Raw genomic sequence first — 22,368 nt, forward strand, 5'->3', positions numbered from 1 at the left:
GGCTACGGATACCCAATGGAACGACCCGGCTCTCAGGAGTCAGTTCTGCTCTGGGTTATCCGAAAGGGTTAAGGATGCGCTTGCATTGTATGAGACCCCCTTTTCCCTTGATGCAGTTATGTCCCTTTCTATCCGTATAGATAGACGCCTTAGGGACAGGTTGAAAAAACCGGAGCCATTGATAACCCCTCCCAAGCAGCAGTTAGTCTGTACGGACATAGACGAGCCTATGCAGCTAGGAGGAACTACTCGTCAGGTCCGTCCTCCTGAGGTTCGCCGTAGGCGTGGGGGTTGTTTTTTTTGTGGGGAGAGGGGTCATTTCATTAACGTCTGTCCTTCTTTCCTCAGAAACAAAAAAACCGTCGGAAAACTACTAACCCCAGGCTGTGTGGAGGATGTCAGCCGGGGGGTATACGTTTCCTCCATACGTACATCGCAATTTTTGTTGCCAGCGGTTATTGTTTTTGGTGATAAGACAGAGACTGTTTCTTTCTTTCTAGACAGTGGAGCAGGGGTAAATTTGATAGATGCCCATTTTGCCCGCACTTTGGGTTTGTCTCTCTGTACGTTACAGAGACCTATTCCCATATTTGCTATAGATTCTGCTCCTCTGTCTCAGAGAAACCTCACCCACATCGTTCATAATTTACACCTTCGGGTAGGGGACCACCATAACGAGATGCTTTCATGTTATGTTCTGGAGGGGCTTCCCACTCCGGTGGTGCTGGGCCTACCCTGGTTGGTAGCGCACAATCCAGTGGTGGATTGGCAGGCCAGGGAGATATTGGAGTGGAGTGAGCCGTGCAGAGAAAATTGCTTAAATAGCAATTGCTTAGTCGCCTCCATAACTACCCTACCTACATTTGTTTCGGACTTTGAGGACGTTTTTTCTGAAAAGGGTTGTCAGAAGTTACCACCTCATCGTCCTTATGATTGCCCGGTTAACCTCATTCCCGGCGCAAAATTACCCAAGACCAGGTTATATAATCTTTCAGGTCCAGAGAGACAAGCCATGAAGGATTATATCTCCGAGAGTTTGGCTAAGGGACACATCAGACCCTCTTCTTCACCCGTGGCTGCAGGGTTTTTCTTTGTTAAAAAGAAAGATGGGGGCCTGCGTCCTTGCCTAGATTTTCGTGAATTAAATCGGATAACCATCCGAGACCCATACCCTCTTCCTCTCATTCCTGACCTGTTTAACCAGATTGCGGGTGCTAGGTGGTTCTCCAAACTCGATCTTAGGGGGGCCTACAATCTGATTTGTATCAAGGAGGGGGATGAGTGGAAGACAGCTTTTAACACCCCTGAGGGGCATTATGAAAATCTAGTTATGCCTTTCGGCCTGACCAATGCTCCTGCCGTCTTTCAACATTTCGTTAATGACATTTTTAGTCATCTAATCGGCAGGTTTGTGGTAATATACCTAGATGATATCTTAATTTATTCGTCTGATCTGAAAACACATGAGGAGCATGTCAGACAAGTACTACAGGTCCTACGGACGAATGAATTATATGCTAAAATTGAAAAATGTGTTTTTGCCGTTCAGGAGATACAATTCCTAGGTTATTATTTATCTGCGTCAGGTTTCCGTATGGATCCTAGGAAGGTCCAGGCAATTTTGGATTGGGATCTTCCTGAGAACCTCAAAGCACTACAACGGTTCTTGGGCTTTGCGAATTTCTATAGGAAATTCATTAAAAATTATTCGGTGATCGTAAAACCCCTTACTGACATGACTAGGAAGGGGACTGATTTTTCTAAATGGTCTGACGCCGCTAAAGTTGCTTTTTCCTCTCTAAAAGAGAGGTTTACCTCAGCACCTGTACTAGTCCAACCTGATGTCTCTCAGCCTTTTATTGTTGAAGTCGATGCATCAGAGGTGGGAGTGGGGGCTGTGCTGTCTCAGGGTCCGTCTCCTGGCAAATGGCGTCCTTGTGCTTTCTTTTCTAAAAAACTATCTGCAGCGGAACAGAACTACGATATTGGCAATAGGGAACTGTTAGCTATTAAACTTGCGTTTGAGGAGTGGCGCCACTTTTTAGAGGGGGCAGTCCACCCCGTCACTGTGTTTACGGACCACAAAAATCTGCTGTACCTCGAATCAGCTAAGCGTCTCACCCCTAGACAGGCTAGGTGGTCGCTATTTTTTACCAGGTTTAACTTTGTGATTACCTATCGTCCTGGGGTAAAGAATACCAAGGCTGATGCACTATCTCGTTGTTTCCCTGGAGGGGGTAATGTGAGTGATCCGGTACCCATTCTACAAAGAGGAGTAGTTGTCTCTGCGGTACACTCTGCCTTGGAGGGGAAGGTGTTAGAGGCCCAGGGGGACGCCCCGGTCTCTTGCCCTTCAGAGAAGTTGTTTGTACCGTTGAACCTACGTCTCGAATTATTAAAGGAACATCATAATTCGGCACTTGCTGGGCACCCGGGTAGTAAAGCAACCTTAGAGCTATTGTCTCGTCGTTTTTGGTGGCCAAGGTTGCGTCAGGATGTATTGGATTTTGTGTCTTCTTGTTCTACTTGTGCGCGCGCAAAAGTTTCACATACACGTCCTGCAGGGTCTCTATTACCACTCGTCATTCCCAATAGACCATGGACACATCTGTCTATGGATTTTATCACTGACTTACCTTTGTCTGCGGGTAAAACAGTGATTTTGGTAGTAGTGGACAGGTTTAGCAAAATGGCACACTTTATTGCGTTACCCGCACTACCTAATGCTAAAACTCTTGCTCAGGTATTCGTCAGTGAGATCGTGAAGCTTCACGGGGTCCCCTCCGATGTTGTTTCGGACCGGGAACCCAGTTTATTTCTAAATTTTGGAAAGCTTTTTGTTCCCGTTTAGGGGTTCACTTGTCCTTTTCCTCAGCTTTCCATCCTCAGTCGAATGGACAGACTGAGCGTACCAACCAAAACCTGGAGACATATCTAAGATGTTTTGTGTCTGAAAACCAAGAGTTGTGGTCGTCATATTTACCGTTAGCTGAGTTTGCCATAAATAATCGCCGTCAGGAATCCACTGGCAAGTCACCTTTTCTTGGTGCATATGGTTTTCATCCCCAATTCTGTACTTTCAAAGAGGGGGGGTCTTCTGGGGTTCCCGAAGAGGAACGGTTTTCGTCATCTCTTTCTTCAGTATGGCAGAAGGTGCAAGCTAACTTGAAAAATATGGGAGGTAAATACAAATGCATGGCTGATAAGAGACGGTCGCCAGGTCCGGACCTAGGAGTGAATGACTATGTGTGGCTGTCTACAAGGAATATCAAGTTGAAGGTTCCCTCTTGGAAACTGGGTCCTAGGTTTATTGGTCCTTACAAGATTGTAGCCATCATCAACCCCGTGGCTTTTCGCCTGGAGTTACCTCAGACTTTTAAAATCCATAATGTCTTTCATAAGTCGTTACTCAAAAAATATGTTCCACCTCTAGAACCGTCACCGCTGCCACCCCCTCCTGTTGTCGTGGATGGTAGTTTGGAATTTCAGATATCCAAAATTGTTAATTCTCGTCGGGTCCGCCGCTCTCTCCAATATCTGGTGCACTGGAGAGGTTACGGTCCCGAGGAAAGAATGTGGGTTCCTGCGTCTGAGGTAAACGCCGACAGGCTAGTCCGGATTTTTCATGCCTCTCATCCTGAGAGACCTGGTCCTGAGTGTCCGGAGGCCCCTCGTAGAGAGGGGGGTACTGTCACGAGGGTGTCAAGAGCCACGCCTGACTCCGTTGTACCCGGGGTCAGGAGGTCGCAGCGGTTGGCTGCACGCTCTATGTCAGATAGGGAAGTTTCCTTATTGTAGCTTTCTGGGTTTGCTTTACAAACCCTTTTGGCTCACTCAGGGATCCGTAGCTCCTTCTCCTCAGCTGTTCCTTGTCCAGCACTCCCAATCCTCCTTATATTCCCCTCTCACACTTCTCTGGTTGCCAGATATAGAGCTTCCTGCCTGGACATCTATTCTGACCCACTGGAGCTGTGTTGCTGCGTTCTCTGAGTGTTGCCTTAGAACGCTACCCTCCGGATCCCTGTTGGACCTTTGTGGACAATTGTTGCTGTCCACCTGGGTGTTTGTGTTTGTCTGTCCTCTCCCTGGTGTTTCCCTCTTAGTGCAGTGGTGAGGACTAGCGATCCCACCGGCCCGTTCATTATCTAGGGCTCATTTCAGGGAAAGCCAGGGTTTAGGCACGTGATCGCCGCACGGGTGAGGAACCCGTCTAGGGACGACAGGGCAGGCAGGTACCAGCTGCAAGGTGAGTTAGGGGTCACCACCTTTCCCTCTCCCTTGTGCAGGGCCTTCCCTGTTTTCCTCCCTGTGTGTGTTGCCGGTCATTACACCCCCCTTAAACCTAGAATTAGTCTGGTTTTGGATTGAGGCCATAAGTTCCTTCTGATTCTGTGTTTATATGATTTCTGTTGAGAAATGTTGCCAGACTGTACTCCACCTTTTTGGTTTCTTCATACAATACTTGCAGAAAATGTACTACACAGGACTGGTGCAAGGATTTTTGCCATCCATGGCAAAAGCAAATTTTTCCGCCCCCTTGACTACGCCCATTGACCATGCCCTTTGACCCGCCCCTTTTTTGTCGCCCACCTATTTATACAGACTGTACCCTTCATTGTGGTAAGGCCACGTTTTTTCCCTCCAGCTACATACCATGTCACCCACAGATCCCCACAAGTGTCACCCACAGATCCCCCACGAGTGTCGCCCACAGATCCCCCACGAGTGTCGCCCACAGATCCCCCACGAGTGTCGCCCACAGATCCCCCACGAGTGTCGCCCACAGATCCCCCACGAGTGTCGCCCACAGATCCCCCACGAGTGTCGCCCACAGATCCCCCACGAGTGTCGCCCACAGATCCCCCACGAGTGTCGCCCACAGATCCCCCACGAGTGTCACCCACAGATCCCCCACGAGTGTCACCCACAGATCCCCCACGAGTGTCACCCACAGATCCCCCACGAGTGTCACCCACAGATCCCCCACGAGTGTCACATCCACAGATCCACAGCAAGAGTGCGCTCTACGTGGTGGCGTACCTTGCTTATGGGTGGCGCCGGCCCTGGTACTACAGGAGGTAAAGTAGTATTTTCTTAAAGAGGTTGTCACTACTCTTTCCTTATGTTGCAGTGACAACTTCTAGGCTAGAAATGAGGCCAAATCAGAAATCTGAATTTAGCAATTTGCCAAACTGCATCCCATTACTACATTTTGGGACCTTGATAAGGTAGGAATTAAAGGCTGTTGTATGGAAATGTACAGCATCCATAGCCTGCTATAGGCTCATACAGTACTCATAGTTCATATACAAGCACAAATCAAAATGTGCGATGTTCTATCACTCGAAGAGCACATTAGATACACCAGACTCTGTAATATGGATGTATATGGACTGCGCATGCTACAACATATGGTCAATGCACATAAATTTGCATAATTTTAATGAATCCCCTGTAATACTGTTACCGTACATGTGATAGTGAAGCTCATAGGCCCCACTGCAAAATCTATATCTGGTCCCAAATCAAAATTGTGTGCAATCATCTAGATTTGAGTAGGTTCTATGTGTATTGTATTCACACACAGTAGATTTTCTGCAGAGAGTTCTGCAACTGTTCAGTTTATCTGAATGGGGTCTGCAAAAAAAATCCTGAAGGCTTCCAGTTCAGTCTCTGCATTTCCTATAGATACAGCACAGAAGCTTTAAATCAGGGATGCTCAACCTGCGGCCCTCCAGTTGTTGCAAAACTACAACTCCCAGTACGCCCTAATAGCTGTAGGCTGTCCAGGCATGCTGGGAGTTGTAGTTTTGAAACAGCTGGAGGGCCGCAGGTTGGGCATCCCTGCTTTAAATAAAAGAGGTTCTCTGGGAATTTGATACTGATGAGCTTTTGTCAGGATAGGACATTTATCACAGATTAGTGGGGGTCCAAATTCTCGGCACCCCTGCCGATTGGCTGTTCTAAGAGGCCACTGCGCCCACCGAAGCTCCGGTGAGCACTGTGGTCTCCTTGCAGCTTACCAAACACACTGGATAGCGGCTGTGCTTGGTATTGCAGCTCTTGAATGGGACTGAGCTGCGCCTAATCCAGGTGACCGATGTAAGGTGATGTCACTTGGGAGCTGTGATATAATGGAAGAAAGTAGCAGTGGAAAATTCTAGATGTACAGCAAAAGTCTGGGAGGCTGCTGAGTAAGTGCAGAGCTTCTCTCAGCTCTGCTGCTCAGCGGAAACAGTGCTGGTTTCACCCCAGTAGGTTTCCCTTGGGTGCCTTGTGGTCTCATCCGCTCTCTGCACCACTGACTCCTTCCTTTACCAGCACGTGTGTGCAGAAGGTGCAAATTGACACATAATAGACACTCGCTTTTTTTTGTGTGCAAAAGTCTAGCTTTTGTAGAGATCTTGTCATGTCAGGCAATGTATGGCTGCACGTTGGATCTTAAGGGGGATTTCTGTGTACAGTAATATTATGATATATGTATATATAGATAAATAGATAGATACAGGTGAAAAAGTCACATTGTTGAGGTCAGAGATCTCCGACCACCCGTGATTTCCAGAATGAAAACGCTCTATAGAGAGCTTAAACCCCTAGTAGTGTCAGGTTTCTAGTAACAGAAACGTCTGAGCGGTGCCATAGGGGGTTTTGAGCTCTCTATAGACTCTTCTCATTCTGGAAATCAGAGGCTGAGATTGCAAATCTTTCCTGTCAAAGATGTAGGTTGATTTTTCCTGGACAAGATGCAAACTCTTTAAATGGCCAATACCCAACATTGCATGCGATGTGACAAGACAGCTATTTGGCTATTGTAGGCACCTGTTCTCAGGTGGAACTAGACCCTGACATTTCCCTGAAAATGCTCACAGTGATGTCACTGCACAGATATAATATCATGCAACCTGGATAATGATCATAAGTGTAATCATATGCTGGCTCAGCTCTTCCACTACCCACCTTCTGTTCTCAGCTGCCACCCTCTTCTGACGCCAGATCGCCATGCCTACTGGTTGCATAGCATGCCTAATCCGGGCCAGTGGGTTTATAAGAGTTTCTTCAACAGTACTTGAAGCTTGAACAATAAAGTCCAATTGGTTCCTAGCCTTCTACAGTAAATTTGTTCCTGGGGCTTACGATTATGACTTGTTTTGCTGATCGATTTCTCATGTCTGCTGCCTGTTATGACCTCTGCCTGACTTCTGCTTTCAATTGAACTCTGCTTATCCTGACCTTGCACTTTCTGACCACGATTCCTACCTACTGTCTTAATACGTGAAATTTGGAAACTCCAGTGTTGCTAACACAACTCCTGAGGTATCAACCTAGGTCTTTCCTGTAGGAAAGTCCATACCTCCCTATGCCTCATTCACACATCAGTGTTTTGGTCTGTGATTTCCATCAGTGATTGTGAGCCAAAGCCAGATGCGGCTCTAAACACTTTCCCTAAACACGCTCCAATCCTGGTTTTAGCTAACAATCACTAATGGAAATCACTGACCAAAACACTGACGTGTGAATGAGGCTTTACTGGGCTAAAAAAACACCAAATCTTTTTGACTTCACTACCTGGGTAGGTGCTAACCCATATTAATTAGTAACCTGGAGTATCCATGTCTCCACTCGGCCACTGATAAAATAATGATATCCAACCACAAGTATAATAAATACAGTGACTGTTGAAGTACAAGGATAATAAACACGTGATGTCACCATATGTAGATAATAAACAGTGATGTCACAGTACAGAGATAATACATTTCATGATGTCACAATACAGAAATAATAGTCATAGTGATGTCACAGTGCAGAGGTAATGAATACAGTTATGTTGCTGTAGAGAGAGCAGATGCCCACCAGTGAAGAAGCACCCACCTGCTGCGAGATTGACAAGGCTGGGCACTTAGCCTGGCCCTTGCAATTTTCTGCCTGCTGTTGAGGAGCAGTGTAAACGTAGGTGCAGCATTTGTGCAGATGCTGCTCCGAAGCAAAGCCGGTGCCCCTGCTCATCTAATCAGAGCAGACGCGCAGGCAGGAAATTGTCAGAGACACGCTAAATGTCCAGAAATTTCAATCTTGCGGCAGGTGGGCGCTTCTTCACCTGCAGGGTCAGCCCTCCATGGGTAAAGAAGCCCTGCTGATGAGACATGCTCATCTCTAACAGGGATAATAGAGGAAACACTGTAAACTTGTAGCACAGTCATCACACAGCAGTCACATTATGGAAACAATGCCCATAGTATGAGATCAGCGCTGACAGTGATGTCACAGAGCTGTGGTGTCACATCGTAGGGATGCATAATAAACACAGCATCATAATAAAAGCATAATGCACACAGCGATGTGAGAGTACAGAGGTAATATTGGTATATTTGTGTGTGTCTTTGGGTCCCTTTGGGATTAGGGACAACTACAAACTTGCCCCCACTATAGGTACACAGATTACAGGAGAAGGTCTGGACTTTTGGGACCACATTACCGAGGGTGGAATTGGGCCATAAGTGAAGTTTTGAAAATGATAATATATTAGTAAATTTCTCTATTTGAAGACCACTGAACATGTTTTTTCTGCCATTAGACAACCCTTTTAAGATGTTGTTAAAAGACTCCTCACTGATATCCTTAATACTTGTGCCCATCACCTGCTAAAGATTATGGTATCTGTGCATTGGGAAACCACATGTTGAAATCTTGTCTGCTTGGCCACATGGAACATGCAGTTGTGGTTCTCAAGTCATAAACCATGTCTGCAGACAGTTTCCTCTATAGGTCTCTTGGTAAATGTGCTCACTTGTAGCGTAAATACCAGGTACAAACCTGGAGAGCAACTGCTCAACTATTGCCTTATTCAGAACGAAGGAATCTACAAAAATTAGGTGGCTAGTCAGTCCTTTTTAAATGAGTTAGTTTGGTTTAGAAAACTCATTTTCAATTGAAATTTTGAGTAAACGAATCCCTCATTCGGGACCCTCATCTATTTGCCAAAGTACAAAGTGGCTACTAAGAGCATCTCTTGCTCAGTAGGAGCAACCTTAAGTGAGAACTGTTTAATGCTTAAAGGGGTTGTCTCACTTCAGCAAGGGGCATTTATAAAGCAGAGAAAGTTAATACAAGACACTTACTAATGTATTGTTATTATCCAAATTGCTTCCTTTGCTGGCTGGATTCATTTTTCCATCACATTATACACTGCTCGTTTCCATGGTTATGATCATCCTGCAATCCATCAGCGGTGGCAGGGCTTGCACTCTATTTTTTCTATAGTATGCAAGCACGGCCACCTCTGCTGGATTGCAGGATGATCATAACTATGGAAACGAGCAGTGTATAGTGTAATGAAAAAATTAATCCAGCCAGCAAAGGAATCAACATAGATAATAACAATACATTAGTAAGTGGTTGTATTAACTTTCTCTACATAATAAATGCTATCTGCTGAAGTGACACAACCCCTTTAAAGATGTTGTTCAAGAGTTCTGGTAATGTGGTAAAGTAACAAAAAGATCCTATACTCGCTGGTGCAATCCCCCTCCATTCCAACACTGCCACTCCAGTCCTCCCTGCCAGGCCATGTTATACTGGCAGCAGTGACGTGCCCATTTACTCCACATGACCACTGCAGGCTATCCCTGGCCCCCTTGGTATGCAGCACAAGACTAGTTATTATACATTTGCTTCTATGTAACAAAACTAGACTAGACTAGAGGAGCAGAGTGGCAGTGCTGGAATGGAGGGGTATTGGGCTGGTCAGTATAAGATATTTTGATATATTAACACACAGTTGGCGCTATAGGGGGATTGAACACATGCTGCAAGATTCCCACTGATTTCTAAGGGACCAAGTGGTGGGGCAACATGTGATCAACTTATGGGTCACTCTTTTAAAGAAACACTCTCACCATACAAACTGTATTTAAATAAACCTCTTAGACCCTACGATCCTGGTGTACTTACTATAAAAATCCACATCAGAATGGCTCTATAAATCCTTTTTTAAGGTTTTTCTGCCTGACCCACTCACCACAAACTCGCAATGTCAATTCCCAATGGGTAAACAAGATGTTGGATCCCAAATATTACTGAGCATGATGATATTCTGTTTTTCAAAAAATGGGATAAGGTGCACTCTAGTCCAAACAATGTTCCCTATTTTTTTTCCCATATCCCACATCTGTGTAGACTACATACACTATGTTTAACAACTGTTTTGTGAGCGCCCAAAGGGGGTTAATAGCTTCCCAGATAACCAGCAATCTCCCTGAATCATTCAAGTGCAACTTTGATCTCCATCTACTTCATTGCTTGCATGTAAGTGCTTCACTAACATATTTTACAGAGTTACATCATATGCCTTACCATGGATTGCAGTGAATGCAAATTTCGCCCCCTATCAAACAGCCATATCAGTTTGGGTGGTAACCAAAGACCTATGTAACCACTGTTCTTCGCGGTGTGTACTAGGGTCAGAGAGAATCTGAAAAGAGCCTGATCTTTATGTTTGCCGTGGATTCCTCTATGTAGGCCTCTGATGGCTCCATGTTTTTTCTCACCCCATGTCCAATGTCTTTGGTAAGCCACTTAAAATCCACTAACCTTTTTCTAATGCTTCAATCTGCTCCTGAGTGAATGAAGTTCGATTACGCTGAAGTTTGCGTTTCAGTTGCAACCGGATCTGGGAGTCATCCAGGTCATCATTTACTGCCCCCGTCTGATGTTCCGAATCTAGACTGCTGTCCAGTTGCTGACAACTGTCTGTGGGATGAAAGACATAGAGAAATATTGGGGCAGAATTACTAATAGTAGTGTCTAAGAACACAAATCACAGTCTTAATAGTAGACGGATTTACTATTATGGGGCATGGACCTTTGTAAATTTGGAGTATCGTAAATCCTGTTTCAGATTTATGCTAGAATTCCATTCTCCAAATTTTGTGAGTTGGTGTAGTTTCACTCTAACAATGCGCCAAAATTGTGGTGTGCAGAGTTGCATGTAGGCCATGCCCTCTTTCCCTAAGAAGCCAGGCCCCCATTGGCAGAAGAGGCGTAAAATGCTTAGAAAAGAGTGTAAGGCTTGTGTCACATTTGCGGCAAATAGATCTGGCAGGCTGTTACGGCCGGGGATCCGTGAATACGGGCGCAACCATGCACTGCCAAGATACGTCCGGAAGATCTGGCCGCTACCTGGCAAATATGTCGAGGAGCGGCCAGACAAATACTGCTGCATACAGCAGTTTTCGGCCACCTGCTACTCTGCATATTTGCTGGGTAGCGGTCGAATCTCTGCCAGCCCCCCATTATAGTGAATGAGGTCGGCCAGTATCTCGGCAGCGCACAGTTGCGCACAGTATTCACAGATCCAGGTGGAACAGCCTGCCGGATCTGTTCACCGTAAACGTGAAACAGGCCTAAAATAGTTAGATAGTAAATCTGCCCCATTGGGTCATTATATAGCTGAAAAAATGTAAACTCAGAAAACACTGAGAGGAAACAGAGATTACTGTGGAAACAAATCGCCAATAGTCAAAAAACTATTGAGAATATATCTGCAATATGTAAATGGACAGAGTCATTCAAAATCTTTACTCTTTCAGGTTCCCCAGTTAGAAATAATAGGAGACATTTCTTACCAGTGTGTGACATTTGGCTTCTACTATACAGAAGTAGCTAGGCAGGGTGGAAGACAGGACAAAGGGCGTAGCTAGGCGGAGGTTGATGGGGCATATGATTCTGGTGCCAGGTGGCCCGTAAGCCAGTCTGCCTTTGAAACTAGTCATATCTGCTCCTTGGTCCATTCACAATTTGAATTGTCTTGATTTATACAATATATATTTGTATTTCGGTCAGACCAGCTTGTCCTGAACCGACCTGGATTTTCGGCAGAATGTGTTTAACTGATCTGTAACAGTTAATGATTTTAGCTGAGATAAAAACGCCTGCAGACCCCCTAGAAGATGTTCTATGGTTTTTTGTGACTTCCTGAAATATAGTTTGCTTTCTTTGTTTAGACTTAATGATTCTGTAGCTTTTTGATACTAAAGAGATTTAAATGGGTTGTCTACTCCTCTGACCCCCCCCCCCCCCCCACTGATCAGCTGTTTCAAAGTATCTAAAGCACCAGAAGTTGGCATCGGATCTACACCGCAACGTCCAATGGACAGAGCCCGCTACTGCTGTGCTGATCCCACTGAAGTGGATGGGAACAGCGTTGCAGTTGCAAGTTCCATCCACTGGACTGGTTCCGGTTCCAATTTCCACCACCAAAGCTACTTTAAAACAGCTGATTGGTTGGGGTGTGGGCTGTCGGACCCCGCCAATACATATCTTGAGGATAGGCCATCAATAGTAATGGAATGGACAACCCCCTTTAAGGCCTCCTTCACACACTTTTTCATTCTTGTGATAAACAACATTAATTTCAGTCATCATATTATGGTTTTCAAGAATTTTGGTGGCATTTTTTAATTTTGTTATAATGTATATGTTTCTAACTTTTATCACTGTGGACACTGATATAAACAAAGTAGTTTTCTGGTCTTACTTGGGGCAACAGGCTTATTGGCAACAATCTTTTGACAGGCTTAATGGTTACAGTCTTACAAGAGGCAATGAGCATATAGTCTCAAAGTCTCTCAGTGAGGGCACGGTCTTAAAATTGGTACACTGTTCTTTAAAAGGTTGAATTTCATACTAATGACCTATCCTCAGGATAATAGGAAAAAATGCGTATAGCAGCACAACGAAAAATTAAAGTCTTATCTTGTGGTGGTGCCAGCCGTGTTGGGAGCCAGTCAGAAGTTCCCCCTTGGATGCGTCATATAGAAGAAACCGCAGCACTCTCCTGTCTTCAATTCAGTGGAATTTATTTCACCAGCAAAAAAATGCGACGTTTCAACCGTAAAGGTCTTTCTCAAGCAACATGATTGCTTGAGAAAGACCTTTACGGTCGAAACGTCGCATTTTTTTGCTGGTGAAATAAATTCCACTGAATTGAAGACAGGAGAGTGCTGCGGTTTCTTCTATATGACCTATCCTCAGGATAAATCATCATTTTCTGATTGGTGGGGGTTCGATACCCAGGACCCCTGCTGATTAACTGTTTGAGAATTCACTGCCACTTGCAGTAGCACTGCGACCTTCTCAGTTCACCAAGCACAGCACTGTACATTGTATAGCGTCTGTGCTTGGTATCACAGCTCAACCCCATTCACATCACTTCAATGGGGCTGAGCTGTGCCTAGGCCATGTGACCAATGAATGTGACGTCACATGGCCTACGCAAAGCTGCAAGAAGGTCCCGGCACTACTGCATTACTGGTGCCTTCCCAAACAACTGATCGGCAGGGGTTCCAGGTGTTGGACTCCCACCAGTAAGATAACGATGACTAGTGTTGAGCAAAGCAAGCTTCAGATGCTGCGTCCAAGGTCGTTTCATTCAAAACTTCGGAATAATACTGTACGGAGATTCATCTCAGTACAGTATTAGAATGTATAGGCTCCAATGAATCGAAGTGAGTTATTCATGAAGTCCAAATCACAGAGGCAGACAAGGCACAAGACTGTGCTACCACAACATTTCGGGGGTGTTCCCCTTCTTCAGGCATGCCCCCGAAACGTTATGGTAGCACAGTCTTGTGCCTTGTCTGCTTCCGTGATGTGGACTTTTAAAAACATGGACTTTGGTATTTGTTGATGACACTTTTTGAATAATGATGAAATAAAAAAGATGTTAATATAATACAGCGGGCTCTTTTGCTGCTTGGATTGTGTGTGTAGTATACAAGGGAACTTCTGCTACTGCCTATACCAGTGTGCGGATTTATTTTTAATATTTTTGCCCTATGTTGGCAGTGACATAGTGCACCTTTATGGCTAGTGCCATTCACCTCCACTACTAGCTAGCTACATGCAGGAATCTGCAGCATCTCGTAGCTTACACTCAGTCTCACTAAGTCCGACTATGAGGCTTGTCTTCACTTCTGCTTAACCTCTCACAGGTATGTAGTCTCTCTATAGCATGAGGATCTGCATAATGTTGTCATGTAACAAAAACACTTTTGTGCATCCACACATAATATTAACCCATTCACCCACTTGGACATAACTGTACAACCCATCCCGCAAAAAACAAGCTCCGACACAGGTACATTGGTGAAAAAATAAAAAAGTTATATACTTTAGTATATTGTGATGCAAAATTTATATATTTTTAAAGCAAAAGGAATTTTATGCTGAAAAAGTAGTAAAACAAAAAAACGATATAAATTAAGTATCGCCATAACCGTATCAACCCACAGAATAAAATTATTATATCATATTTACTGCGAGAGGAACCCCATAAAAAAATAAAAATAAAAAACACTGACACAATTGCCATTTTACCCAATTCACCTCCACAATTTTTTTTATAAAAAGCGATAGGAATTTAATAAAAAAAATAATACAGCCCCGTCCCACATAAAAACAAGCCCCTACAAAGCTACATTGGTGAAAAAATATAAATGTTATGGCCCCTAAAAACAGTTTCAGAAAATTACATGTTAGAAAATCCTGATGCCGCGTCCCCAAACAGTGATTTATGAACACATATGGGGTGTTTCTGTAAACTGCAGAATCAAGGTAATAAATATTGAGTTTTCTTTGGCTGTTAACCCTCGATGTGTTACAGGAAAAATTTATTAAAATGGAAAATCTGCACAAAAAAATGCAATTTTAAAATGTCCCCTCTATTTTGCTTTCATTCTTATGGAACACCTAAAGGGTTAACACAGTTTGTAAAATCAGTTTTTAATAACTTAAGGGGTGTAGTTTCTAAAATGGGGTAATTTATGGGTGGTTTCTATTATGTAAGCCCTACAAAGTGACTTCATAACTTCTAAACTTCTAAGCCTTCTAACTTCCTGAAAAAATAAAATGACATTTACAAAATGATGCAAACATAAAGTAGACATATGAGGAATGTTACGTAATAACTATTTTATGAAGTACCACTATCTGTCTTAATAGCGGAGAAATTCTAATTTTGAAATAGAGAATTTTTCCAAATTAAATGCAAATTATGGATTTTTTTTTGATACATAAAGGTAAAACATATCAACTCAAATTTACCACTAACATGAAGTATGATGTGTCACGAGAAAACAATCTCAGAATGGCTTGGATAAGTAAAAGTGCTCCAAAGTTATTACCAGATAAACTGACAAATATCAGATTTGAAAAATGGGGCTCCGCCATTTGGTCCGAACTGTCCATATACAGTGCAGCATATCATACAGTGCAATACATTTATATCACAGGTGAGTCCAGTCTCAAAGACCATCCTGCCCAACACAACATGACTCATCCAGAGTGGTGATACTGTGACTGCCTGTGACATTTCCTACCAGCATACAGCTATGTTCAGGGCCTGTGCACAGGGCATTTCAGCCACATTAACACAAGACCTTTTTAAATTCCACTCACTAGTGTTTCTTAAGGACCAAGCATGTACTAGCACACAATCTTGCTGGCATCTCACATCAGCTTAAGGGCATAGTGCACATGGCGTATCATGAAGGACGCAAGTTACATGGCACATGATGCCACAGACAATAACTGAAATGTAATACTGGCCTCAGAAAATACAGTCATGCAACAGTTCAACTTAAATTTGATTTCCACTGCAAACGGGTCACAGTAACCCCCAACAACAGATTTAAATGTGAACAGGATACGCTTGTCGTAAGAGGGGTGAACTTTTTTCAACACTCTTAGGCCTCAGGCCTCATGCACACGACCGTTGTGTGCATCCGTGTCCGGTGTTCCGTTTTCCGTGATTTTCTGCGGACCCATTGACTTTCAATGGGTCAGTTGAAAACTCGGAAAATGCACAGTTTGTCATCCGCGTCCGTGATCCGTGTTTCCTGTCCGTCAAAAAAATATGACCTGTCCTATTTTTTTTGACGGACAACGTTTCGCGGACCCATTCAAGTCAATGGGTCCGTGAAAAACACGGAGGCACACAAGATTCTCATCCACGTCCGTGACCCGTATCCGTAGGCTACTTTCGCACAGACGGATCCGCAGATCCGTCTGCATAACAGCTTTTCAGATCGGAGTTTTCACATCATTGAGAACTGCCAATCATATTTCATTTCATCATTTGTAATTTCATTTTTTTGTTAGCATCCAGGAATATGAAATTTGCACAGACTTGGCCAACGTTTCGGTCCTAGTATGGGACCTTGATCACGGCCTTTGTCCTAGCTGCATGTTTCCTGCGTTGGATGCGCTCCAACGCAGGCATCATGCAGCTAGGACAAAGGCCGTGATCATGGTCTCATACTAGGACCGAAACGTTGGCCAAGTCTGTGCAAATTTCATATTCCTGGATGCTAACAAAAAAATGAAATTACAAATGATGAACTGAAATATGATATAAAATATTATGAAATGAAAATATAAATTTTCAAAAATACGAAAAACGAGTGCCGTCGTTTCCTTTACTATATATTACCTCAAATTACCATTGAGCACCGTACCAAAACGACACAAGAGGAGTGCCGTCCAACCCAAGCACTTCAAGAATTTAAGAACTGCCAATCAAGCGGATGGGCGAGAGAGCAGGAGATTATGTATAACCAGGACTCTTTTCAGGTAGATTTGACTCTTCAAGGCCTGGGCTGCAATGATTATGATGCTGGTTCTCAGCAACCACTTACTTTTAGCTCATGAGTGACACCGCTGAAATCAGCATTTCTGTCACTATTTTATGCTGCCCTCAGTGAGGTCAGCATAAAGTTGATGACAGGTTCCCTTTAAACAGCCTCCTCTGGTACCTAGGTAAGACTGCTCCCTTGCCATAAAATCCCTTTACTAACCCAGGCCTACGATGAGTCTCTACCAGGGCTCCTTATCTTATTAGCCAGTTGACTAGCAAATCAAAGATCCCAACTACCCTATTAATTAACTGAGGCAGGTGAATACGGATGGTCTGATGTAAATGCAACCACTGTGAATAACTAATATACTTCAGTCCACAATGAGTCACATCTCATTCTTGGAGGCAGAAAACGTACCGCCTTTAGGCTCAGAAACAGACACCAACAGGATGATACAAGCTGGGCGACTTGAAGGGAACAGGTTGCTGTAACCCCAAGCAGGCAGCCCTCACAGTGGTAGCATGCTGGGATCAAGAATACTAGACTAAAGCGCAGGCCCACAGGCAGGAGTAGCCGCTGGATGTCATCCATGTTACTATAGTTATCACAGGCTGCAGGGCATTCAATGCCTCAAACCCAAGTGTCATGTCGGACACAAATTTCTTTGGGCGCAAGTCACTCACCGACACAAGATGCTATAAGCTGCAGTCATATCTGGTGTTAAAACCAGTCAATCAACGGTGACTGCTGCTGACCACATAGCGCTGCAGAACCCCTAGTGACCTGGATGGGATTTAACTATTCACGCATGGGTGGAGTCACCCGACTGTCAAAGTCACTATAAACCTCTGTTCATTGACTCCAGAAAAACACAAATTACAAGAATACAATATACCTAAAGTGTGTGCTCTTTCCCCTATAGAGAGAGGGATACTCGTGTAGGCGGCACTCACTGCCACTGTTACCCAGTATATATATGTGTATACATATATATATATATATATATATATATATATATATATAGTAAATACAGTACATTTAGATTCTTAACACGTTATTAAGTGTATTGCAAGAAAATACGTTCACATCTACGTTCAGAATTCTGGCAGGCTGATTCGGGATAGGAACAGCCTGCTGGAGTCCACTGTATCCAGTATAGAAATGCCAGTTTGCGGACATAAAGTCATGCAGAACTTTTTGTGCAACTGAAAGCTGGCATTGATGCTGGAAACCAGCTGAATCCCTGTCGTATCCCATTATAGTTAATAGGGACCTGGAGGTTCAGGGCATTATTTATGCTGCATATGTGAAGTTAACAAAAACCACTGAAAAAGATATAAAACATCCTGCACAATGTAATAACTGAATATGCGGATGTGCATGGCTACATCCATTAAAGGGATTCTGTCACCTCCCCTAAGCCAAAAAATGATTTTAAAGCAGCCATGCAGCACAGCTTACCTGGATTAGGCTGTGCTCTTTTATCTTGCAATCCGTCCAGCAGTTACTCCAAAAAACGACTTTTATTCATATGCAAATGTGTCCTGAAGGTGCCCAGAGGGGCGTTTTGTTCCTCTTAGAGAGCCCAGTACCGCCCCTCTTACAGTGCCCAGCCCGCCTTCCTTGCACTGTCTATCCGCCCCCAGCCTGCCACAGCCTCTCCTCCCTCTCCTCCCCCTCCCTCACGCCGAACAAACTCTCGCACAGGCGCAGTACCCACTGAGGGCTGCGCCTGTGCGATCATCAGGAGACTGAGGGCGGCAGCTTCATATTCGTCACTGGGCATGCGCCGAGCCCAGTGACGTCCGATGTTCGCTCTTTCCCTCAGTCAGCCTGGTAGGAAGCGCAGAGGATTGCCGATCGGCTGCTGCACCCTGCGCTTTCTCCAGTCTGCCTGCCACAGTGAAGACGGCCAGAGATTTCTTTCCCCACCCTCCCTTCAGGAAAGAAATAAGTATTTGTTGGGGCAAATTAGGTATTATTATATTAAGTAAAGCTGTATTGTATTTAGCCGATCGGCAATCCTCTGCGCTTCCTACCAGGCTGACTGAGGGAAAGCGCGAACATCGGACGTCACTGGGCTCGGCGCATGCCCAGTGACGAAGATGAAGCTGCCGCCCTCAGTCTCCTGATGATCGCACAGGCGCAGCCCTCAGTGGGTACTGCGCCTGTGCGAGAGTTCGTTCGGCGTGAGGGAGGGGGAGGAGAGGGAGGAGAGGCTGTGGCAGGCTGGAGGCGGCGGTTAGACAGTACAAGGAAGGCGGGCTGGGCACTGTAAGAGGGGCGGTACTGGGCTCTCTAAGAGGAACAAAACGCCCCTCTGGGCACCTTCAGGATACATTTGCATATCAATCAAAGTCGTTTTTTGCAGTAACTGCTGGACGGATTTCAAGATAAAAGAGCACAGCCTAATCCAGGTAAGCTGTGCTTCATGGCTGCTTTAAAATCGTTTTTTGGCTTAGGGGAGGTGACAGAATCCCTTTAAAGAAAAATCACGGAAAATAATGCACTAACACAAAAGATGCAAACATTATATATGGACTTAAACCTCACTCTGATATGATAAAATCTGAGACTCTCAACCAATATATTTTAATCAAAACACATCTGTGCCCGCCTACCCGCGCCAAGGTGGTTTCAGTCAGGCAGGTCCTACTCTAAACCTACTCTTAACACTCCTGTTTTCTGAGATTTCTGAGTTGTGTTATCTAATCTAAGCAAACACCTTCAATTGCTTTTCAATGGCTTTTATCTCAAGATAAGGCAATGAGTTAAGAAATTTGAGTAAAGAGCTGGAGTGCTAACCCTGCTACATCTGTACCTATGCCGTTGGGCATCTAAATTCAGGAGAGCAGACCCTGCACATATAGTGTGCTGCTCCTAGTTACCTCTGTGTGCATCCAGCAACCGATGAGAGGAGGAGCACGCACACCTACAGTATATGTACCACCTAATCAAGGTCGCCTGTGGGATAGGTGGGGCACAAGAATGCATATGTAAACTTAACCTTAATAATTGCATTGAGTTCTGGCAGCCCTAACAAGAAAAAGTCCTTCATCTTTGTGTAGCTAAAACTATCTGCCTGTCTCTTCTTGGTATTACATCACTTCTAATCAGTCATTCAACGTTTCGTCCTTCCAATATGCAAAAATGGTCTTTTCTCAAACAATATTCCATATTTACAGTCTTGATTTAACAGGTCACCACTAAAGAGGTAGCCTATCATAGGTGGATGGTGATTATTCGGTAACATTTGGTGTTGTCATATGTATGTGAATATTTAAACCTGCTGTTTGCTCCCATCTATACGCACAGGGAGGGGGGCATGATCTCCCAAAATGAGGAGGCGGAAAATACTCAACATGTCCTGTGGTGGCTACAAGAAAGTTAAAGGGGTATTTCTGAACACAGATATGAACCTAGCGTTATTCAATGGCTTTCAATGGAAGTCAAGTTTAGAATTGCTACATCTGTATCTATCTATTATCTGTCTATCATCTATCTATTATCTGTCTATCTATCTCATAACTAATCTATCTAATATCTATTATCTATCTAATATATATCTCATATCTATCTATCTATCTATCTATCTATCTATCATCTGTCTATCTACCTATTATCTTACATAGTTACATAGTTAATATGGTTGAAAAAAGACAAACGTCCATCAAGTTCAACCAAGGGATAGGTGGGGACGCGAATCCCAGAATGAAGTGAGACTCAGATTTCTACACGTTTTCATAAGCATTTATGTTTTTTACTTTTAAGAATTTGTCTAAACCCTTTTTGAAACTGTCCACTGTTCCTGCTGTGACCACGTCCTGAGGAAGTCTATTCCACAGATCTGTCTATCTATCTATTATCTATCTAGCTCATATTTAATCTATTATATATCTATCTATTTCCTATCTATCTATCTATCTATCTATCCTCTATATATTTATCTATCTATCTATCTCCTATCTATCTATCTATCTATCTATCCTCTATATATTTATCTATCTATCTATCTACTATCTATCGATCTATCGTCTCACTTCACCAAATAACAGTATATCTCTATATACAGGCTCACATTACCACACACCCAGTATGTCTATATATACTTTATGTAGGTATAGGCCAACATTATCAAATAACAGTGTACCTCTAGCACGGGGATCAGCAACCTTCGGCACTCCGGGTGCTGTAAAACTACAACTCCCAGTATGCACACTTACTCAGTTCTTCTTGTACCTGGAAGTGAAAGGAGGATTCTGGGAGTTGTAGTTTCAGACATCTTGATTGCCGGAGGTTGCTGATCCCTGCTCTATTGTGGTGCAAATCTTAGGCCACGCTCCTTTCCCACAAAACCGCACCCATTTTCCAGTAAACTACAATCCCCTTCTGGAATAGGCGCAAATAATTTCTTTAACCCTAGATGCACAAAACTATGACAAAGTGCACCACATTTTGACACAATTAATACCAGAACCTAGGTGCACTCACATTAGTAAATGGGGGCCACTGTCTGTCCTTGCACTGTGAGGACTGCTTACTTTAGGCACATTTGAATTAGCGGTTCCGTTCAGAAATCCTATTTTCATATAACCTATTGGGGACTTATGAGTTAATAGTCAGGGGTTGCCTGCTCCGACTCCTCATCTTTTGGTCAGAAGGGAGAGTAGGTTCATAGTGAACTTCTGTGTAATGCTTCATTTCCCCTGTGGTGGCGCTGCTTAGAAACTGAACACTCATTGCCTAGTTTCTCCACAAATTACAACTGATAGCACAGAGTCCCAAAAGGGGGACATTTTGTAATATTTTATTGTTAAGGGACTCTTCTAACAAGGAGGATATATTAAATAGAGCAACATTGTGTCACTCAGGTTCACTGTCTCTTTAAAACTCGTTGATATTTACTTGGTGACAAACCACCTCTGATATAACAAGTAGAGAACATCCATCTTGTTTTTCTGAACTGTATCGCTCAACTCACCACAAGCTTCACCTGGTTTGTTTTTGCAGAACAGGGTTCAAGTGTTTTTGCCTACATGAAGCTATTCATTAGAAGATGAAAGAAAACATAAAACCATTAAACATAAAACAGTAAAGTAAAAAAAACACAAGTTCTTAGACAGACAATTCAAACCTTGTGCAAAAGCTAAATTTGCACATCTGCAGCTGGCTGAGAAGACTGCAAGCTTCCTGCCTCGACCACAGCACCACGCCGCAATACTGTCTGTTGTGACACAGATATCGCTAACATATGGCCATTACCTTTACTGACTCAGCACTGATAGAATGAAATACAATAGATATATACAGCTAAAATACAGAATGAAACCTGTCATTTTATTTATAAAGCAATATTATAGCGCTGGTACTATACTGCATCTCCTGCAAACTAATTTTGATACATTTCCCCCTAAAAAATCTATTGGTCAGAACTGACATGACAATTAAAGGGGTTCCTTCTGTATTTTTTACCATGCTGTACTGCTGTTTACAGATAGGTAGGGACTGAGGAGAGCTGGACAAATATACCTTTTGTGTAGCTTTTCTTATCAGGGGTAGTGTGAATGGGAAGTTTTATTCTGCCAGATTCTGCTCCTGCAGGTGCCCAGGGTGGGGCTTAACTGTGAAATACTCCACTGCGTTGAGCTGCTCCACAGCTCCTCCCCTCTGATCTGAGTGACAGATTTTCTGGTCTTCTGTTCTGATGCTACAGTTATCCTGCAGAAGTGAGGGG

The 22,368-nt window shown here is 43.8% G+C and overlaps 1 protein-coding gene across 1 annotated transcript in view; it reads right to left on the minus strand.

Annotated features, from left to right (window-relative positions):
• Window positions 1-22,368, minus strand: part of LOC122926674 (paired box protein Pax-6-like) — a 50,012-nt gene that overhangs the window by 22,493 nt on the left and 5,151 nt on the right. Inside the window, exon 3 of the mRNA XM_044278126.1 lies at window positions 10,591-10,749. Coding sequence (XP_044134061.1) covers window positions 10,591-10,749 — 159 coding nt within the window. The remainder of the gene's footprint in view (window positions 1-10,590; window positions 10,750-22,368) is intronic.

This window comes from Bufo gargarizans, chromosome 2, assembly GCF_014858855.1.
Source record: "Bufo gargarizans isolate SCDJY-AF-19 chromosome 2, ASM1485885v1, whole genome shotgun sequence".
Classification (NCBI taxonomy): Eukaryota; Metazoa; Chordata; class Amphibia; order Anura; family Bufonidae; genus Bufo; species Bufo gargarizans.